This window comes from Lissotriton helveticus, chromosome 6 (genome assembly GCF_964261635.1).
Source record: "Lissotriton helveticus chromosome 6, aLisHel1.1, whole genome shotgun sequence".
In the NCBI taxonomy this organism is placed as follows: domain Eukaryota; kingdom Metazoa; phylum Chordata; class Amphibia; order Caudata; family Salamandridae; genus Lissotriton; species Lissotriton helveticus.
In genome coordinates this window covers 382124250-382144648 of record NC_136067.1, presented here as the reverse complement: position 1 = coordinate 382144648, position 20399 = coordinate 382124250, and the positions used below count along the sequence as shown (strand labels likewise).

The following is a 20399-nucleotide window of genomic DNA, read 5'->3' as shown; positions in this document are numbered from 1 at the left end:
AATGGCAGCAAAACAAAACAACCTGCCACAAGTAACCAATTATCAGGCATACAACCCTAACAAGTGACAAAGTATTATGAAGCGGTGCCTCTTTTGATGAGCCTGAACATTTCAGGGCTTCATCTTGAGGACACCCCAGAGATGCCACAAACAGGAAGCAGGCACAGAGTGGGTGCGTTTCCTTACCATGATGCGCGTTGTGCGGGTGCTTCTCTGCTGCAGGGAAGTGTCGGACGCAGAACACCATACACGTGTGTATGAGGAGGAGCAGGAGGGGCACAGGACAGCTACTGGACAGGGATCGCAACCTCATCTCTCCTGTCATCTGATGGATGCAGTGCAACAGGTCCGCACCGATCACTTCCCAACCCAGGAAGCAGCTCAGTGACGCCACGCGTCACGTGACGTGAAATCAAGCTAGCGCACGCGCAGTGTAACTCTACCCAGCGTCTGTTTCACCCCGCCCCTCCCGAGACAGAAGTCTGTTTGAGCGCTTGTCTCTGCGCCTGAAGATGGGAGTATGGTCGGACAACCGAGACTGCGAAGAGACAGTAAAGGTGTTCGGTGAAAAGCGTTGGTAGGCATTGTAGAAACGGGGAGGAGCTGATGAAGATAGACCTGCAATGGTGAGGAGTCATGGTGCCACTGTGGGGGATTGAGACACCTTTCAAGTGCCTCTCGTTTGGAGCCGCCACTCAATTACATGGTTGCACACATTCTACTGTAAATCTTCCGTTCCCCAGCTCAGAAAAGTGTTTTAAAATACAGCAGTCTGAACGAGAACGTAGTTTGTATTCAGCGCTCTCACCCAGATGATCCCACTATATACCCGAGGCGAAAAGACTACAAAAATGAATGTGACCGTTATAATGTGTGCTCATGTAAAGGGCTACAATACCTTCGGGTCGAGTACGCGCTATATAAAACCGAAAACGACAAACTTTTTAAGTGGGGGTGGTAACGGTATAGTGAGGGCGTGACAATCTTCAGGGCTGAGTCAAACTTACATGCGGAGATTTTCAACACTTCTATTACTGCACGAAATGAGATTTCAATATTCGTATCGAAAAGCGGCTAATACTGTGCTAATAACTGGCCTCAGCTTAACTAGATTGAACCTTTTATCGTTAGTTTAGGGGTATCGCCAAAGTAATTTTAGCGGACGGAATAACGTTGCATTGGTATGTTGCACATTAAGGTATCAATCACATCTGGAAGGCTGTGGATTTCTGGGTTCTAGTTTCCAGAATACTGAGTAGCTTATTGTTGTAAAGAAGATTCTTGACACAGCAGAAAGGTATGAACTTGTCTTTATTGTGTCACCCACTCTCCAAGACTGCCGGGTGGCTGTCAACATTCTACACTAGACTCCAGTGGAACATCCCATCAGGAAGGGGACGGGGGGGGGGGGGGGGGGGGGGGAGGAATGTACCACTGTAATTATACATAACGGTTTGGGCAGGTTACAACACATCTCCCAATGTACCACTATAAATACACCTTATAGTATAAGCTGATTACAACACATCTCCCTCTGTAATAGAAAGAACTATGAGGAGGGAAGGAAAGAATGAAGGAAGGAAGGAAAGAACGAAGTAAGAGGGAGAGACCATACATCGATGTCAAACAAAAGTAAACAGATTGCAACACCTCCCCTAGGCTTTAAAAGAGATAAGCCTCGGAGAAGGAGAGAGGAAGAGTGCAGGAGGGAGGAAAACAAAGGAAGCATCCCGGACAGGATGCCAGTTAGGATAGCAAAGTCAGGATAGAGGACAGTTGCAGAAAGTAATACCATCATAAAGTTAACAGAGAACACGCAACAGAATAGTGAACACGAGTGTATCATAAATATACTCCCTAGAGGACACATAGCTAAATACATACTGTTGAAGAAAAGAACATTCCATAAGCTCTTGTTATACAGGCAAAATCTAGTTATGGTTATCCTAAATGTACCTTTAGCATGGCTTACCCTAATGACGGGTTCTACAGGTGGATACGTCTCCAACCAACTCTAGCAGTGTAATAATAGACTGGCCCTACTGATAGCTACTCTTAATGGGGGATGGGGAGTACCTATTACCAGGGTTCCCTGAAAGGAGAGTAGAACACTCACCAAACTCCTTTATACGAGTTAGGCCCTCATCTTCACCATGCCCATAAGGTGTATGGGCCCACCAGCATAGCTAGTCAGGGATACCTTGGGTTTGGGTACTTTAAGAATTGAAAGGCTAACCCAACAAATCACCTCACTAAGTTTCTCTCTTGTCGTGACGGAGAGGTTGGGATCCGACAGTGTGGGCGACTGACAGTAGGGCATTAGGACCCTGTGGGTCCTCAGGCAGAGTGACCAGGTCACCGGACACCAGATCCGGTGACGGGACAGGAAGGGGACAGACGATGACCAGGACGGGGACGAGTAAGGACGTGCTGACGAGCCACTGTATGAGATGAGAAATAAAGGAATACCCGACTAACCTGTCTCCTGTGTTTTGATGTGCCGTCCAGCAAGCAACACGACATGACAACTGGCGACGAAGGTGTCAAGAATCGACGCGTGGTCATCGAGGAATACTAGAAGAAATGCCAAGAGCCCACCTTGGACGTGCATCGTCATGGAAAGTACAGAGAAATTGAAAGAGTAAGGTGCAGCGACGCGAGAGAACACCGCGATCGCTGAAAGAAAAGGTCCGACTGAGCCCGGTAAGCGCTAACACCAAGCTCGTGAAATTGAAGAAATTAGCGCGAGAGCCGCGGCGGCCATGGTGGAACAAGGCGGATAGGGCCAATAAGCGAGCAGAACAAAAGGGCGGCCATTGTAGGGTCAGGCGAATGAGGATTGGCTCCGAAATATCGCGAGAGCATCAGCGGCCATTTCAGGATCAGGCAAACGAGCCAATAGGAGAAGAGAAAAAGCGGGCGGCCATCTTGAGGACAGGCAAAGAAGAACAGAATCGAAAATAAAGATAAAAGAGGTGCAGAAGCACCGGAAAAGGCCGAAATAAAGGGAGAAAGGAATAATTACAAGAAATAATTAAAACAAAGAGTGTGAAAGAGCACCACAAGGCAAGCAAAAAGCTACAAAAAGTGAAAAAGAGCAAAAGGACGAAAACAAGCGCCAGAAAGCACGAAATAAAGGAATAAAACACAAAAACAGTGCCAAAAAGGGCATGACAAGGAAAGAAAGAACAAAGATTACCAAAGTATCGTGAGAACGACGGCGGACATTTGAATGGGACACTCAAGAAAAGATCATAGGAAACAGCAGAGCAGCCACTTCAAAGCAAGGCAAAGGACAAATAAGAAGAATAACGCAAAAAAAAAAAAGTGAAGAATAAAGGATAAACAAAGCACAAAAGAGCGCACAAGTGGAAAAAGAGCAATAAGAAAAAGAAAGAAGACAGTGCAATAAGAAAAGAGAAAAGAAAGGAATAATAAGTGAAACAACATTGAAAAAGAAAGAGAAAGGAGAAAAGAAAATAAAAGGAAAGAAAGCAGAACAACAAAGAGAAATAAAAGGACAAAGATTGCGCAAGGACAAGGAAAGAACAAAAGAGAAGTTACCAGGCAATAAAGAAAAGAAGAAAGAGGAGTAAAATAACGAGGAAAGAAGGGACAAAAGAAACAGGAAAAAGAAAAGGAGAGCCTAGAAAAGGCTAAAAGGACAAGGAGAGCCTAGAAAAGGCTAAAAGGACAAGGAGAGAAAAGGAGGATAACAGAAGAAGAAGAAGAAGAAAAAAGGACACAAAGGGACACAAGAGAAAAGGACAAGGAGAGCCTAGAAAAGGCTAAAAGAAAAAAAAAAAGGGGAGAATAACAGAAGAAGAAGAAGAAGAAAAAGGACACAAAAGGGACACAAGAGAAAAGGACAAGGAGAGCCTAGAAAAGGCTAAAAGGACATGGAGAGCCTAGAAAAAAAGGGGTAAAAAGGAGCAACACGAAAAGACATAGCGCAGGAGAAAGAGCAGCAAAACGAAAGGACAAAGACATGCAATGAGCAAAGCGGACAAGCGCCACAAAGGAAATAAAGGAAAGAGGCACCGCAGGGCCAGGACGAAAGGTGTTGAGACAGAAATAATATAGATGATAAGACAACAAGTTCTCCAAAGAGTCACTGGTGGTGACGAAAGTGAAAGGATCGATGATAAGAGCTGTCTCCGACGGACAACGAATAACAAGGAAAAGGTAGCGTTTCAAGGAGCTAAAGGCGGATGAAGAAGAAATGGCAGCGACAACTGCAGCCACCTGGAAGGAGGAAGTTAGAGGACAAGGAAGCGATGGAGACACTAGATCACGAAGGACATTCAGTAAATAACAGAGACTCATTGAAGAAATGTATAGTGACAAATACTCTCTCTCTCTCTCTCTCTCTCTCTCTCTCTCTCTCTCTCTCTCTCTCTCATTCTTTCACCTGCATCAATATAACTGTGAATGAGACTATGATAAATGGGCCACGAACATTTGTTTGCAACAAGGGGGGAGGTGTCGTGACGGAGAGGTTGGGATCCGACAGTGTGGGCGACTGACAGTAGGGCATTAGGACCCTGTGGGTCCTCAGGCAGAGTGACCAGGTCACCGGACACCAGATCCGGTGACGGGACAGGAAGGGGACAGACGATGACCAGGACGGGGACGAGTAAGGATGTGCTGACGAGCCACTGTATGAGATGAGAAATAAAGGAATACCCGACTAACCTGTCTCCTGTGTTTTGATGTGCCGTCCAGCAAGCAACACGACATGACATCTCTGATGAGGGGATCGGACGAAGCATCCATGGGGAAAGGAGGAGGAAGGCTCCCTAAACTCTAAGGATGGTGCAAAGGTACAATAAAAGAGCTCACTATCTAAATTGAAAGAGGTACAAAGGCACCCAGAGGTGGTGGGTCCTTACACGCCTAACCCAGGCTGCAGGAGAAGGGATGGATTGAGATATGTACCTTTCCTGCGGGAGGTGCCAACTTTAATTGCACACTATAAAGTACACTGTATGTAGTAACATAATAACACAATGTTTGTGAAGCCTAAGGTTAAAATGCAAAAGCTTTCGTAACTAGCTGTCACAAATTGTACGATATCACTGCAGATCCTGATAACATGAAGAATGCACACACTTGAAATCCATTCCCAGTAATACATTAAAGCACAGCTAGATGGCACAGTACAGGGTGAACTGAAGGTCAACGATAAACTGAAATGCACTAAAAATATAAATGGCGTGTCCCTGTAGGAACCGGATTTATACAGTTGAAGGATCTGAAAAAAAGAGTAAAGTAGACTGGAGTGAGGATCTCCGTGAGGACGCTGTGACACACCTGGGAGGGAAAAAAAAATTATAGAAGGAGCACATGGAGGGAAAAGGAGAATGAAGCGTGGAGGACCCTCTAGAGGATAACTCACACGTGTACCTGGCCCTATTCAGGATATGTCACCCTAGGAGGAACATACAATAGGCTGGATAAGGTAAAAACGCACCTTACTGGGGAAAGGGACCTGTCCCCAATGCACGATAGAACATAAATCCAGAACCCTAAAACCACGAAATCACTCTACAAGGAACAGCAGGGCCGTAAATGTATTCTACTTAGTCACAAATGCACACTATCATCTAACGAAACTATATGGGGGCAAGTAGTATGGTGTGTGTATCACCAATATGACGCCGTGACACACTGCTGAGGAGTACTGATTAACGGTGGACAGAGCACGTCAGGACCAGAGTAGATTACCTCGTGGTTCTCTGGAGAAAATGTGCACCACTGAGTTGTTCACAGCGAAGGCATAGTGGGAACTTGAGGAGGGAAATCTATATATAGAAAACTCTGTGCAGGCACAAAACAATCCGTCCTTTCACAACGCAGCACAGGGAAAGTTAATAGTAATTATGGAAAAAACGGCTGACTTTTCCTTGACCCCAGAACCGTCTTACTTGAAGTACACCGCAGACTCAGAAGATGGGGCTCTTGTACCAGCCCATGGGATGGTTCCCGAAGAAGTGGAGGCCTCTTACGATTGTTTCCTCGAAATAGACGAGCACGGTGTGGTAGAATGGAGGATGTTGATGGCTGGAAGGCAGGACCGGTGCTGAGGCGGCTGGTGCGCCGGAAAGCTGACAAGATGTGCCCTGAAGAGAATTAACTCACTGATTCTGACAGGAGCACTTGCGAGCGAAAAGCTGCCCCCTGGCGGATCCGGTGCGCACCTCCTGTGCTTACAGACCCTAATGAGAGGCACGCTGAGGGAGAAATTCCTGACAGCGATCTTGGCGCTCTGATCTCCCGGCGCTCTGAATGTCGGCACTAGCTGAGAGGCACTCTGAGGAACAATTCTTGACTGCGACAGCAAACCTCCGCTGACCTCGTCTGAGGGAACACTTCAGCGCAACCATGGGAAACGCCGCCGCAGAACGTGAAGACCAACTGTGAGGTTGTAATGTACGAGGCACCAAGCCCCCCAGTGGGCAGCACCACCGGAGCAGGCGACTAGGGCGGCGAAAGACTTAATTACGGGAACCTGACCAAACTGCCGCAACTTATAGGTTCCACACTGACAGTTCTCCACATCACAACAACGGTAACCACAGTAAACTCAAAAATGCCTCCTCCAGCGCCGGACACTGCCCCACACTTTACACCACAGGACTACGGGAACCGCACTAGGTCCCGCAACTCACAGGTTCCTCGCTGACAGCTCTCCTCCGCGCAGCGGAGGCAGCAACCACGAGCGCAGATGCAGCTCCTCCGGGGCAGACTCTGACTCCCTTTTTACACCAAAGGGCTGCTGTTCACTGACCACTCCTGACAGGTTCAGTCCAGACCAGTTGAGCTACGGACAGATAAGCAAGTGCGTCCTCAATCCCTTTCAGGCACTGGAAACCAATCAGCTGTCCATGCGTTTTACTTGCTGAAAGGATTGCACCACCAGGGCCGGTTCAGAGAGGAGACGACTCCAGTTTCAAGATGCCAGCCCCTTCCTTGAGGCAAAGTTGAGTACTTTCTTCCGTTTTCTCCAACTCTTGAATTAGTACGTTTATCACTTAAGTACCCGTCACCAGTGACAAATCACATGTCCTTGTTACCTTTGCAGAACGATATCCGCTTCACACCTTCACCAGGAACTCGCATAAAATGGAGAGAGCACTGAAAGGGGAGGTGACATCAGGGCCCCCTGCGCCACGTTCTTCACCTCGTCGCCAGTGTTGTAAAGAAGATTCTTGACAAAGCAGAAAGGTATGAACTTGTCTTTATTGTGTCACCCACTCTCCAAGACTGCCGGGTGGCTGTCAACATTCTACACTAGACTCCAGTGGAACATCCCATCAGGAAGGGGACGGGGGGGGGGGGGAGGAATGTACCACTGTAATTATACATAACGGTTTGGGCAGGTTACAACACATCTCCCAATGTACCACTATAAATACACCTTATAGTATAAGCTGATTACAACACTTATGTTGGAAGCTATAACACTCTTCCATTTCTAACAGTCTCCCCCTAATCCATTTTAAAGTAGCAACGTATACTTGATATTTGGGTGTTCTACATCTACTTAAGTTTTGTAAACATAGCATAAAATTTAGTGCTGGTAGGCACCTGGACACCCAGACACTGCCTGTGGCCTCCTGTTGCTCCTTGTTCCAGTCTGAGTGACCACACTGCTGCCCAGGTTTTCCAGCCAACAGAAACCCTGCCCATCCTAAGACCTACTTTATGCAGGCCGCAGCGCAACTGCATCAGTAAGCCCCTGGACACCCAGCCTTCCAGTTGCCTATGGCCTCCAGTTCCTGCTTGCACCAGCCTGCTCCAGTGACACTGCTGCTGCATGAATTTTCCCACTCACCGTTCGTTCCGCTAACATAAGCCCTGCCCTTTGCAGGACCTACTTAATGCATGCTGCCCTGCAACTGTGCAGCAGACCCGTGTAGAAGGCAAGCCTGCCTGCACCCATCCGTGCCTGGACCACTCCCAGTGCCACAACCCCTGAACCCCAAAAATACACCATCGACATGTCGCAACAAACACTGCCACTGCGCCAACCCACTGCCACTTCACCTGCCACAGCACTCACATCAACCGAACACACCACAGGCACCTGCAGAACAAAACACCAACTTGCATGCGCCCTTCTCAACATACGCTCACTAAGCAAACACACCCCTGAGATTTGGGATCTCATCTCCAACCTTGCACTCAACCTCCTCTTCCTCACTGAGACCTGGCTCAACCCCACTTTCACGCCCAACATGGCCACATCAATACCCGAAGGATACAAGATCACCCACAGTAACTACATCAACAAGCCCGGCAGAAGGATCGCCATCATACACCAGCAATCCATCCAATGTACCACAACAAATGGTGACATCACCCCAGCCATGAAACATCTCAACTTCTGGCTCCAAACCAACAGAAAAACCCTTGCCTACCGTCCTCTAGGAACACAATCGGCCTTCGGTAACTTAATCGCCGACTTCATAACCTGCCTCGCCATAGACTCCAACAACTACATTTTACTCAGCAACCTCAACTTCCACCTCGCCCACAATGACATCAACATTACCAACCTCCTCAACCACATGAACAACATTGGACTCTTCTAACTTGTCCACAACCCCACGCACACACAGCAGGACACACACTGGACCCCAGCTTCACCTCCAGCAATCACACCACGGAACTCACCTGGACCGACCACTCCATCGTCCACTTCAGCATCACCAGATCACGAATCTCCACCCCTATTTTGTCCAACGCCTCCAACTGCAGCTGGAGCAAAGTCTCAAAGTACACATTGATCAACGCCGTTAACACCACCCACCCATCTCCTTTAACAACTTAGACCAGAACGTCAGAAACTTCAACAATTGAATCATCAGCTGCACTCACATCGGCAAACACACCCACAAAAGGCCCACTAAGCAGGCTAGCTGGTACCCTGAAGACCCCAGAACCGCTAAACAACAATGTGACACTATAAAGAACTGGAAAGGAGATGGTGCACTAACAAGGACACAATCTACAAGACAGCCCTCTACCTCTATCACAGATGGCTTAGATAATCGAAGAAAAAGGCCACAGCCTCCCACATCAAATCAAGCTCCAATAACAGCAGATCATTTTCCAACCACTCCGTTGCAACAAATAACATTACCGCGTCACAGAAACTCCTCGACAACCTTGCAGACTTCTTCCACAACAAGATCGCCAACATCTACAGAAATTTGAAACCCCAACCCAAGGTCAGCGACTTCTTCAAGCAACACAACAAACTCACTACCCTCACAGACATTAGACTAATCAATGGAGCCAGCTCGCCCCACAGAATACTGCCTCCATAAATTTTGTCCACTAAGGAGCCCCCACTGAGCCATGCCCTTACAACAACATCTACCTAGGTGAAACCAGAATCAGCCACATACTCAACACCCACAGCCACCTTCCCCAAGGACTGGAAACATGCAGAAGTAAATGCCCTACTAAAGAAACCATCATCAGACCCCAGCAAACTGAACAACTACCAACTGATCTCCCTGCTCCAGTTCCCAGTCAAAGTATTACAAAAAGCCATTAACTAAACATTCCTCACATCTGGAACGGAACCTCTTCCTCAACCCCTCCCAATCCGGATTCCACAGCACTGTGACCGGCCTCATCGCAGCTACTGACGACATTCAAGCCCTACTTGACTGAGGAGAGACTGAGGCTTTGATCCTCCTACGGCTTTGATACTGTCTCCCACTACACACTCATCACAAGCCTACACAACATAAGCATCCAAGGAGTCACTCTCAGATGGATTGCCTCTTGCCTTACTGGAAGAATACAAAAAGTCCTCTGACCATCCACCCGACCCTATCACCTCCGAGCGCAAGGAAATAATCTTTGGAGTACCCCAAAGATCCTCACTCAGCCCCACCCTCTTCAACGCTTATATGACCCCTCTGGCCAGCATCGCTAAACCCACAGACTCAACATCATATCCTACGCCAATGGCACACAACTCATCCTCTTCCACCAACGCCAAGACTAGCTTCCACTACTTCATGACAGACGTCACCAGCTGGATGAAGGACAACTGCCTGAAGCTCAACACGGACAAGTCAGAGGTAAGGATTTTTGAGCTCTGCTTGGGATTTATCCTGAAGTCCTTCAGAACTCTGACCTACTCCTACCCCTATTGACTACTCTAGGAACCTAGGCAACATTCTGGAAAACAAGCTAACCATGACGACTCAGGTCAACTCTCTCATCCTCCTGCTTCTTAATCCTCCGCAATCGTAAGATATTGTCACAGCCTGTTCTTCCTGCACGGTCTGTTTCCTCTTTAGAGTTTCTGCAGGTGATTGTATGACCCCCCCCTCCAGGCACATTCCCTCCAAATTTATCTGGCGAGTCAGTTTGATTATGTGTGTTTTCGTAAACCTATATGTGTTGTGGGTTTTATGAGCATTTGTGGAGTTCCCAGGTGTTTCAGGGAGAAGATGCTTACTGATTTGTTCTTTGCCCCCTATTGTTCCTCTTTTCTGTCATGTGTGAGATCTTGTCAGGTCTTGGCATTACTTAGGGTGATGGATTCATGTTTAAGGGGGCACGGCCTATATCAAGTGTATTCTCCGTTTCCAGGCACTAGGCTTTGATCCTTCTAGAAGGGAGAAGGCTCTTCTGATGCAGGCTCCGGGTGTCTGAGTTACACATTCCTTTGCGCTCCTTTCCTCAGTGGCCTGTCGAAGCATATGTTCTTCGCCTGGATTCCTACCACTCTTCCCTCGGCTCGATACTGAGGCAATGACTACTCATAATTGTTTGTTCTACTGCACTTCCCTTCAAGGATAGGTCAGTGCACTGTACCTCATTTTGTCCTTCCTAGTGAAGCGATCCTTCCTGTATACGCACAGTCTTGTGCAGCTTTATATTTTATTTTTGTTTGCTCCCAATGAGTACGTTTTTGTTACAAGACTTTTTGTGCTAACATCCCTATCATTGTAAAACTGGATATTTGGCTCTGATCTCCCCCATATTTCCTATGCAATAATAGGAGTCCTTGGATTATTTTCCTTTGAGTCCGGAGTCTGGGATCTTTGACGATTGTCTTGACTGGTTAGTGCATTTTTTGGAGCTTAGTGAGGAGTGGTATTTGGGTGGGGGGGAGGCACCATTATACACTGAATGTTACTTATCCTTTTTTGTCTATTTTTGATTTAGGGAAGCATGCTGTCCGAGAACCCTCCTAGGGTTTGCTGCCACTACCTGAGAGAACAGTACCATATAATGCACTGATAGTTGTTCCGAATTCAGGACCATTCCCTTCTCCCTGTTTAATTTCTCCCTTTGTCCTTGGGTCTGTTCGCTCGCACTTTTGATATTTCTTGTGTGGAAGGCTAGCCTGGAGGTGAGAGGACCGATTATCTCTGTTCCAGCAGAACCTGGTTTTCAGGTGAGTGGGACCGCATCAATATTCAAATGCCTGCCCCAAAGCTCATGAGGCATCATCACCCAGGCCCTCATCTCCAGCTGACTGGACTGCAGCACCGCTCTCTGCGCAGGGATCGCAACTCACCTCTGACTACAGGCTATACAGAACACCGCAGCCAGACTTGTCCTGAATATCCCTAGACAAACCCACATCTCTCCCTACCTCAGGGAACTCCACTTGCTCCCTGTACTTAAACGATGTCAGTACAAGCTACCGACCCTTGCATACAAGACTCTACACAACTGTGGACCTGCCTACTTGAACCATCGCCTGAACTTCCATCAGCCCACCAGACACCTCCGTGCCACGTCTCTTTCTCTAACTCTCACCTGCATCCAATGTAGCAGATGCACAGGTTGCTCCTTCTGTTACCTAGCAGCAAATACATAGAACAAGCTATCCTTTCATTTACAGACCTCTCCATCTCTTCCAGAGTTCTGAAGGTCCCTGAAGACCTGGCTATACAGCTCCTGGACACTGCCAGCTCCTTGATAACCTCACAGGTGGCAAGTAACGCTCTACAAATCTACTGATTTGATTGAGTGAGTGACAGTTTTTTAATTATTGCCCTGTCCATAGTGTGTTTACAAGAAAACAATGCCATTATGTTATTTGCAGGACACAAGTTAGTACATGAATCATCTCTTGCAGTCAGGCAGGAGAATGCCTTTTGTCCTGGCTTAATAACACCAAAAGTTGAATCTGTATTTCCATGGTTCTGCATGGTCCCCATGAATTTTAGATGCTATCAAACATTCTTTTCTTTGATATGTTTAGGTACTCCCATGGCCTGAAATTCAGTCTACATTTGGAAAGATGTGTCTATACTGACACTCCGATAAAAGAAACTGAACACAAAATGTGATTATCCAACAGGATCAATGCTTAAACCAGCAACATATCCATAAACATTAGTATCTGTAGAATATTAAATAGTACTACATTTTATAAAAATATTGTAGAACATTCTTTGAACTCCTCTTCCACATAGGTCTGTGGAAATGTTACAGATCGAATAGTGGAATTGTTGTGTGAGTTTGGGTCTGATGGCTCAGCGGACTCATGAATTCCCTCCACGACTTGGTGTTTGCTTCCATGATAACAGGTTCATGTTCTAGCAGGTCCACCTAACCTTTCATCCTTCTGAGGTCGATAAAATGAGTACCATTGAGGTGGGTAATACAAAATATGAACTATTGTTACTTACCTGTAAACAGGTGGTTCTCCAGTATTGGTGTCTTTCATAGATTCACATGCTTGAATATTCCCCGTCGTCGAAGTGGGAGTCCCACGGTATATAAAAAATAGCAATAATGCTAATATAACATAAATGATAATATCATATAATAATAAAATAGAGATAATACACTGTAAAAACCTCTACAATGGTAACTTCCATAGGAAGACAGTATAAGAGAAAAAACTCATTTGTAACATATCAGTGTCATTATGTTGGTCCAAACTGCAGCCAATCAGGCTCACGCACCCTCTAGAACCTTCTCCTCAGAAGCTCAAGCCCTCAGATTTTCGTAGCACTAGTAACAATAGCGTATGAGGAGAAGAGAGCCTCTGAGGGGAGGAAGGGTGGGTCGCATGTGAATCTATGAAAGACACCAATACTGGAGAACCACCTGTTTACAGGTAAGTAACAATAGTTCTTCTCCAGTATTAGGGGTGTCTTTCATAGATTCACATGCTTGAATAGAATAGATAGCAGTAACTCCTTAGCACTGGGATTGCAAGCATCTTCACAAGAAGTAAACACATAGCTTAAAAGCATATAGCAATCACAGAAGAGAAAGGAGGAGGGAACAGAGGCTCACCTTATTTAAAGAGATGGCGAAGCACTGCTTGCCCCACTGCGGTATCCGCCTCGTTGATGGAATCCAAACAGTAATGTCTGGTAAAGGTGTGCCTATTCGACCACGTTGCCGCCCGGCAAATCTGGTGCAGAGGCACTCCGGCAAACAAGGCGGTGGAGGACGCCATCGCTCTCGTCGAATGTGCCTTCACAGGACCCTGTAAAGGCTTGCCAGCTTGTTGGTGACAGTAGGATATGGCTGCTGAGAGCCATCTTGCAAGTGTCTGTTTTGTCACTGAATGTCCCCTTCGCATTCTTCCATATGCTACAAAAAGCTGATCTGATTTGCGGAAGGGGGCAGTTCTTGAAATGTAAAACTTTAGACAACGGCTGATGTCTAAGGAATGAAGGCGTTGTTCTGCCGGAGACTGTGGATTCGGAAAGAAAGTCTTCAAGAAGACAGGTTCGTTCAGATGGAAATCTGTAGGCACTTTTGGCAAAAAAGAGGGATTGGTCCGAAGAGACACCCCATCTGGCTTGAATTGCAAATAAGGAGGCTTGATTGTGAAAGCATGAAGATCGCTGACACGGCGAGAAGACGTTAGGGCCAAAAGCAAAACGACCTTCCAGGTAAGAAACTTGTTGTCTGCTCTGTGGATTGGCTCAAAAGGAGGCTTCATGAGCTGTGACAATACCACGTTGAGCTGCCATGCCGGAGGCGGGCGTCTGATAGGAGGAAACTTCCTGAAGAGACCTTTAAAGAATTGTCTGATAATTCTGGATGAGCAGAGAGAGGTTGAGCCATCATGCCTGAAACGTGAAATAGCTGCCAGAAAGACCCTCAAGGTGGCATGAGAGAGGCCAGACTGAGCAAGGCTTAGAAAGAAGGGCAACAGCTGTTCTGGGGCAGAAGTGAGTGGGTGGACATTTGCTTCTGCGCACCAATGGCAAAACCGTTTCCACTTTAGTTTGTACGTTTGAACCGTTGAGGAAGCTCTAGCAGAAGCCAGAATCTCTCTGCATTCCTGGGGCATCTCTAAATTCGCGAATTCGAGGAATTCAGGTTCCATGCCCATAACTGAAGAGTGGTCGGGTCTGGATGGCAGACTTGGCCCTCGTCCATGGACAGAAGATCTGGACGTGGATGCAGACGAATGGGCGTGCATTGGGACAACAGAAGAAGTTCTGAGAACCAAGCCTGTCTGGGCCAACGAGGTGCGATCAGTATCAAGTGGCAGGGTTGCCTGCGCATCTTCCACAACGTCCTCGGCACCAATGGTATGGGAGGAAACGCATAGGCGAACAGGCCGCTCCAGTCCATGAGAAGGGCGTTGCCGCTGGACCCCGGATGAGGATGCCAGCTCGCAAAGGCGGGGCACTTCCGATTCAGTGGAGTGGCAAAAAGGTCCATCAGGGGACGACCCCAACGGCGGAACACCATGTCCAGAGTTTGTTGATGAAGCTCCCACTCGTGGGTAGACGATGTGGACCTGCTCAATGAATCCGCTAGGATGTTTGAAACCCCCGGCAGATGGACCGCCGTCAGGGAGATTCGATGATGAAGAGCCCAGTTCCAGATCTTCTGAGCTAGCCGAGACAAGGGCTGAGATCTTGTGCCGCCCTGTTTGTTCATGTAGTGCATGCTGGTTGTGTTGTCCGTTTGAACCAGCACGGACTCTCCTTGCACTACTGGCAGAAAAGATCTGAGAGCAAGGAAGATCGCCAGCAGCTCCAATCTGTTGATATGCCATGTTCGTTGTGACGGTGTCCACTTCCCTTTGATTGAAAGGTCTAGGAGATGAGCTCCCCAACCCTCCATGGATGCATCTGTGGTCAGCGTCAGATCCGGAGGAAGGGCCAGAAAGGAAACTCCTTCGTTTAGGTTGGATGGTTCTCTCCACCAAAGGAGACTGTCTTTCATGCGAGACGAGACTCTCACTAGATCGTTGAAGGATCCTGATACTTGGCGCCATTGCAGGTCTAGTTCCTCCTGAATAGGGCGAGTGCGGAGCCTGCAGTTCGGAAGCAGAGCGATGCAGGACGACGCCATCCCCAGAAAGGACTTCAACATGCGCACAGAAACTGACTGTTTTGAACGGATGAGGGTGACCAGACGTACTATTTTCACCTGTCGTTCTTGGGAAACGAAGGCTTTTGATAATTCCGTGTCGAGAATGGCACCCAGGAAGTTCCTTCTTTGTGATGGTGTTAAGTGTGACTTGTCCACGTTGATGGTCAACCCCAGTGACTCGAAAGTCCGCAGGCAGAGACTTGTGTCGTGAGCCAGCTGAAGAGGAGACGGAGATTTCAGAAGGCAATCGTCCAGATAAGGAAAAATCTGCACTCCTTGAAGACGTAGATAAGCCATGACTGGGGCCAGGACCTTCGTGAAAACACGAGGTGCCGAACGCAGGCCGAAAGGCAGCACCTTGAATTGGTAATGGACAGTGCCCACCTTGAACCTCAGAAATTGGCGATGTTGTTGCAGAATCGGCACATGAAAATAGGCGTCTTGCAGATCTATCGTGGACAGGAAATCTCCGCTGCAGAGAAGCCGCAAGACTTCTGACAATGTGAGCATGCGGAAAGACTGCTGTTTCAGAAAGAAATTGAGCGCCCTCAAATCCAGTATAGGCCGCCACTCTCCCGTCTTCTTGGCAATGAGGAAAAAACGTGAGTAGAAACCTGTCCCTTGTTGTGATATAGGAACCACTTCGACTGCACCTTTTAGAATGAGAAGACGAACTTGATGTTGCAATTCTAGAAAATGGGGAGGTGGCGGGCCTGATGGCGGAGAATGAGGAGGAATCTCTGTGAACTCCAAGGCATGACCCTTGTGAACAATGTCCAATACCCATTGGTCCGATGTTATCAGAGACCATTGGGAATAAAACTGCGAGATTCTCCCTCCAACTCCTTGCGTGACATGAGAGTCACTGGCGTTTGTTGTTGGCACCCCTATAAGTAGGTTTTCCTTTATAGGGTCGTGACTGATTTTGGCGATTAGACTGTTGAGAGGAGTAACGTTGATTGCCTTGGTTGAATTGGCGGTACTGAGTGTGTCCTCCTCGAAAATTCGTGGAAGATGAACCTCTTCCACGGGCGCCACGAAAGGGCTGCTTCTTAAATTGTAAGGAGACTAGCGATTTTGCTGTATCGGTGTCCTTTTTAATTGACTCAAGCGCCTCGTCAATGTGAGCGCCAAAAAGAGATTCACCGTCATAGGGCATGTCGAGTATCTTCGACTGGACTTCTTGCCGGAAAGAAGTGGATTTAAGCCAGCCCTGGCGGCGGAGAGCCGCAGCACTGGCGAGGATGCGAAATCCCGTACTCGCCACATCAATCGCGCAGTCAATCATTTCCTCTGACGCCCTCATGCCATCCTGGAGAACTTGCTGGGCTTCCGCTCTGGACGCTTCTGGAATTAGAGAAACGAATGCGGAAATGTCCGACCACATTTGCCTGTCGAAGCGACCTAGAATGGCCAACGCATTTGCAGCGCGTACCGATGTAGAGGACATGGTGGAAAATTTCTTCCCAATGGCGTCCAAACGTCGACCCTCTCTATCAGGTGGAGTAGTGAGAGGAGTCGCCGGATTACGGGATCGTCGCTGTGCCGCCTGTGTGACAACCGAGTCCGGTTTGGGATGCGACAGCAAACAAGCAGGTGAACCCGCAGGAGCCTTGTACTTCTTTTCCAGGCGAGGGACTTGTGCCGGCAAGGAGTTAGGAGAATGCATAATTCTTATCCCTTCTTTCCATACAAATTCTATGATTGGTATGGTGTGAATTTGTTTGTATGGTTTGTTTTTGAAATCGTAGAGAAAGCAATCTTCTTGCCGTTGTTCTCTCGGCAATTTAAAACGGTCTGCCGCTTTATTCATTAGCACATGGAAGCTTGCTGTATCAATGGTAGGCGCATCACCCGCCTCTGGCTGTTGCGGAGAAGGTGTCTGTATCCGATAGTCGTCGTAATCCGCCATATCTGGATCCTGATCATCGTCAGTATCCTGGTGTAATTCCCCTTCTTCACTGTCCGACTCATCCACCCCGTGCGCACCAGGTTGCGGAAGAAGAGGGGGGTGAGGGCGGGGAAGCTCTGTCAAAACAGGCTGCTCCAAAGACTGTGGATGGGTGGCAGGGCCGGAGTCCTCCGCCGGAGCGTGGCTTGGAGTACCCTGAGGGGTAGGCGGAAACCTTCTGTTGTAGTCATCCAGCATATGCTGGAGGTTTGAAAACAAAGAAACTGGAAAAGATGCCATAGGCAACTGGACAATTTGGTCATCCGGTTGGACCACTTCCTCCACGTCCTCCTGGTCAGAACTGGAGTCTTGACATTTTATAATCAATTCTGATGGACTGTGAGCTTCATCGTCATCATCTTCCCCCATAGATCCAGTCTCGTGATCAGTTGCCATCAAAGGCGAGGGTAATTGAAGATCAGGAGGCGGCAGCTGCATAGAAGAATCCCTGCCAGAGGTCAAGGAAGGCAGTGGTACCAGAGGCATGGTGGCAAAAGAACCCGATCCTGACGAGGATCCTGAACATGCCGCTGAAGAAATCGCCATCGTCGACGAGATAGGGCCCACTGAGGGATTCGTCGTCGACGGTATCGTCGTCGACGGAACGTGCGTCGACGGAGCCGTCTTTGCTGGAATCTGAGGAGACGGAAGCCTCGTCGACGGTGTCTTCGTCGACGGTATCTTCGTCGACGATACTTTCGTCGACGGTATCGTCGTCGACGGTACCTTCGTCGACGGTACCTTCGTCGACGGAACCGGCGTCGCCTTTTTCGACGACGACGCCGTCGTCATGGAGCTGGTCGACGGAGCACTCGACGTCGACGGGGCTCTCGTCGTCGGAACCATCGTTGCCTTCTTCGCCGACGATGCCGACGTCGACGAGGTGGTCGACGGAGAGGCCGACGTCGACGGGACCTTCGTCGACGATGAATTCTTCGACGTCGAAGAGGTTTTCTTCGTCGACGGCAACTTCGTCGCCGACGAGACAATAGGGATCGTCGACGGGATCGTAGTTCTCGTCGACGTCGAGGATGTCGACATCACCGTCGTCGACGACGAGGAAGCAGACGTCGTCGTCACAGAGGTCGTCGACGAAGACAGCAAAGCCAATCTTGTGGACGGAACGGTCGTCGACGAGCCCGTCGACGACCTGGGTGTCAGGACTGTCAGAATACTGATAGAGCCTGGGCAAGACGCCTGAGAGCCAGGTCTCGTGGGCGTTGACACTGAAGGCATAGAATGTGAAGATTGTGCCACAGGCAAGGCCAGCTTTTTCTTTTTCTGAAGAAAAGGCGAAGGCAAGTCTTGAACACTCCCACGCTTGGAAGGAACAGTGGAACAGCCTGACTGAAGACTTACTGCGTCTGACAGAACATCTTCTTTATCTTGGAGGCGCTTCAACCATATAAGAAGGCGACCTTCCCTGTCTCTGAGAGTCTTAGAAGGAAGAGCTCTACAGATTTTACATTCATCCACCTTGTGGTCAGGGTACAGGCAGTAAATACACTTTTGGTGGGGGTCCTTCTCAAACAAACGTAGTTTCCCACATGAAGAGCAAGCTCTAAACAAGGACTTCTTACTTGACATTCTTGGAAAAATAAGTTGAAGAGACAAACTTTGAAGAAAACTGAGCAGAGCTCAGGGAGACTCCCTTCACACGACGTGCGGTAGAAAATCTGAGGGCTTGAGCTTCTGAGGAGAAGGTTCTAGAGGGTGCGTGAGCCTGATTGGCTGCAGTTTGGACCAACATAATGACACTGATATGTTACAAATGAGTTTTTTCTCTTATACTGTCTTCCTATGGAAGTTACCATTGTAGAGGTTTTTACAGTGTATTATCTCTATTTTATTATTATATGATATTATCATTTATGTTATATTAGCATTATTGCTATTTTTTATATACCGTGGGACTCCCACTTCGACGACGGGGAATATTCAAGCATGTGAATCTATGAAAGACACCCCTAATACTGGAGAACTGTTATTCAGCACCGAGGTGCCAGGGATGTGGAATTCCTATAGCCCGACGCCCAAGACATATTGTTTGGGGTCAAGGACAACAAGTTTTCATGTGTATTTTGTCCTTGGGACAAGTAGGCCGAACCCCCTGCAGCACAAGCCCTCTGGCTGCCAGTTTGCAGTACCACATTATGGATCAGGGAAGGGCACTGTCTGCAGTTAAGGTAATATAGCTGTTCAAACTTGTATTTATGGTTCATTAATTGAAAGCCTTTATTATTAAGGTGAGCGCTCTAATTAATGTTGTAAGCTCTGACTGCATTACTGACAGTGGTTCCAGTATCCAAATGTGTACACATGTTTTCAAAGTTTAGCAATATGCTCCCAGAATGCTCTCTGATTTGATGCAAATATCTGCAGACGCTTGAAAGCAAGATTGATGATTCTTTGCTTTCAAAATAAAATTTTCATAAAAAAATGAAAGCATTAAAAAAAACATTTCTCTAAACCACTGTAAAATTTTAGGTACAATTTCTTTGCAGCATAATTTAGTAACGTGTTGATGCATGCTAGTATTTCCCAAAAATATTCATAATGGAAAATCAGTGTAACCAGTTTCAATAAGATTATGGGAAACAAAAATAAACAAGCATTGGCAAAACCAGTAAGTCTGAAATTGATGGTCAGTATTATAGTTTTGTCAATGTGACTTGTTTTGGCATGGTTTTTGTAAAACCTGATTGGTGTGGGAGCTTCCGGGCCCTCACCATTATAACAAACCATCGGCAAAAGCAAAAGTTGTTTTTGGTCTCAAAAAGCACACAGCCACAATAGTTACTGGCACTGAACAAAACTACTTTGTGTGCCGATATACTCCTTGTGAAAGAGCAGAATGCTGTCACTCACAGTGAAGCCAGACGATACAGTGGGAGAGACAGTATTTTAATAAACTCAAAAGGTCACGGTCAACGCCAGACCAAAATAGGGGCCCATTTATTGAAGAAAGTCTCCAAAATGCCCCCCCCCCCTTGTATATGTCCTTGAATTAAGTGCAGCCATACGGCTTTCGTGAATTCCCAAGAATTCACAGAAGTAGGGCAAGAAATAGTACTCCTAGAAAATATTTGTGAATTGCATTTTAGCA

The 20399-nt window shown here is 47.5% G+C and overlaps 1 protein-coding gene and 1 long non-coding RNA gene across 2 annotated transcripts in view; one reads left to right on the top strand and one right to left on the bottom strand.

The window, feature by feature from the left end:
- Positions 1 to 388, bottom strand: part of ADAM17 (ADAM metallopeptidase domain 17) — a 578388-nt gene extending 578000 nt beyond the window's left edge. The window contains exon 1 of the mRNA XM_078647824.1: positions 187 to 388. Within this exon, the coding sequence (XP_078503950.1) occupies positions 187 to 325 (139 nt within the window). The 5' untranslated portion in view covers positions 326 to 388. The remainder of the gene's footprint in view (positions 1 to 186) is intronic.
- Positions 389 to 466: 78 nt separating this feature from the next.
- Positions 467 to 20399, top strand: part of LOC144762598 (uncharacterized) — a 453052-nt gene continuing 433119 nt past the window's right edge. The window contains exon 1 of the long non-coding RNA XR_013596113.1: positions 467 to 626. This is a non-coding gene — a long non-coding RNA (uncharacterized LOC144762598). The remainder of the gene's footprint in view (positions 627 to 20399) is intronic.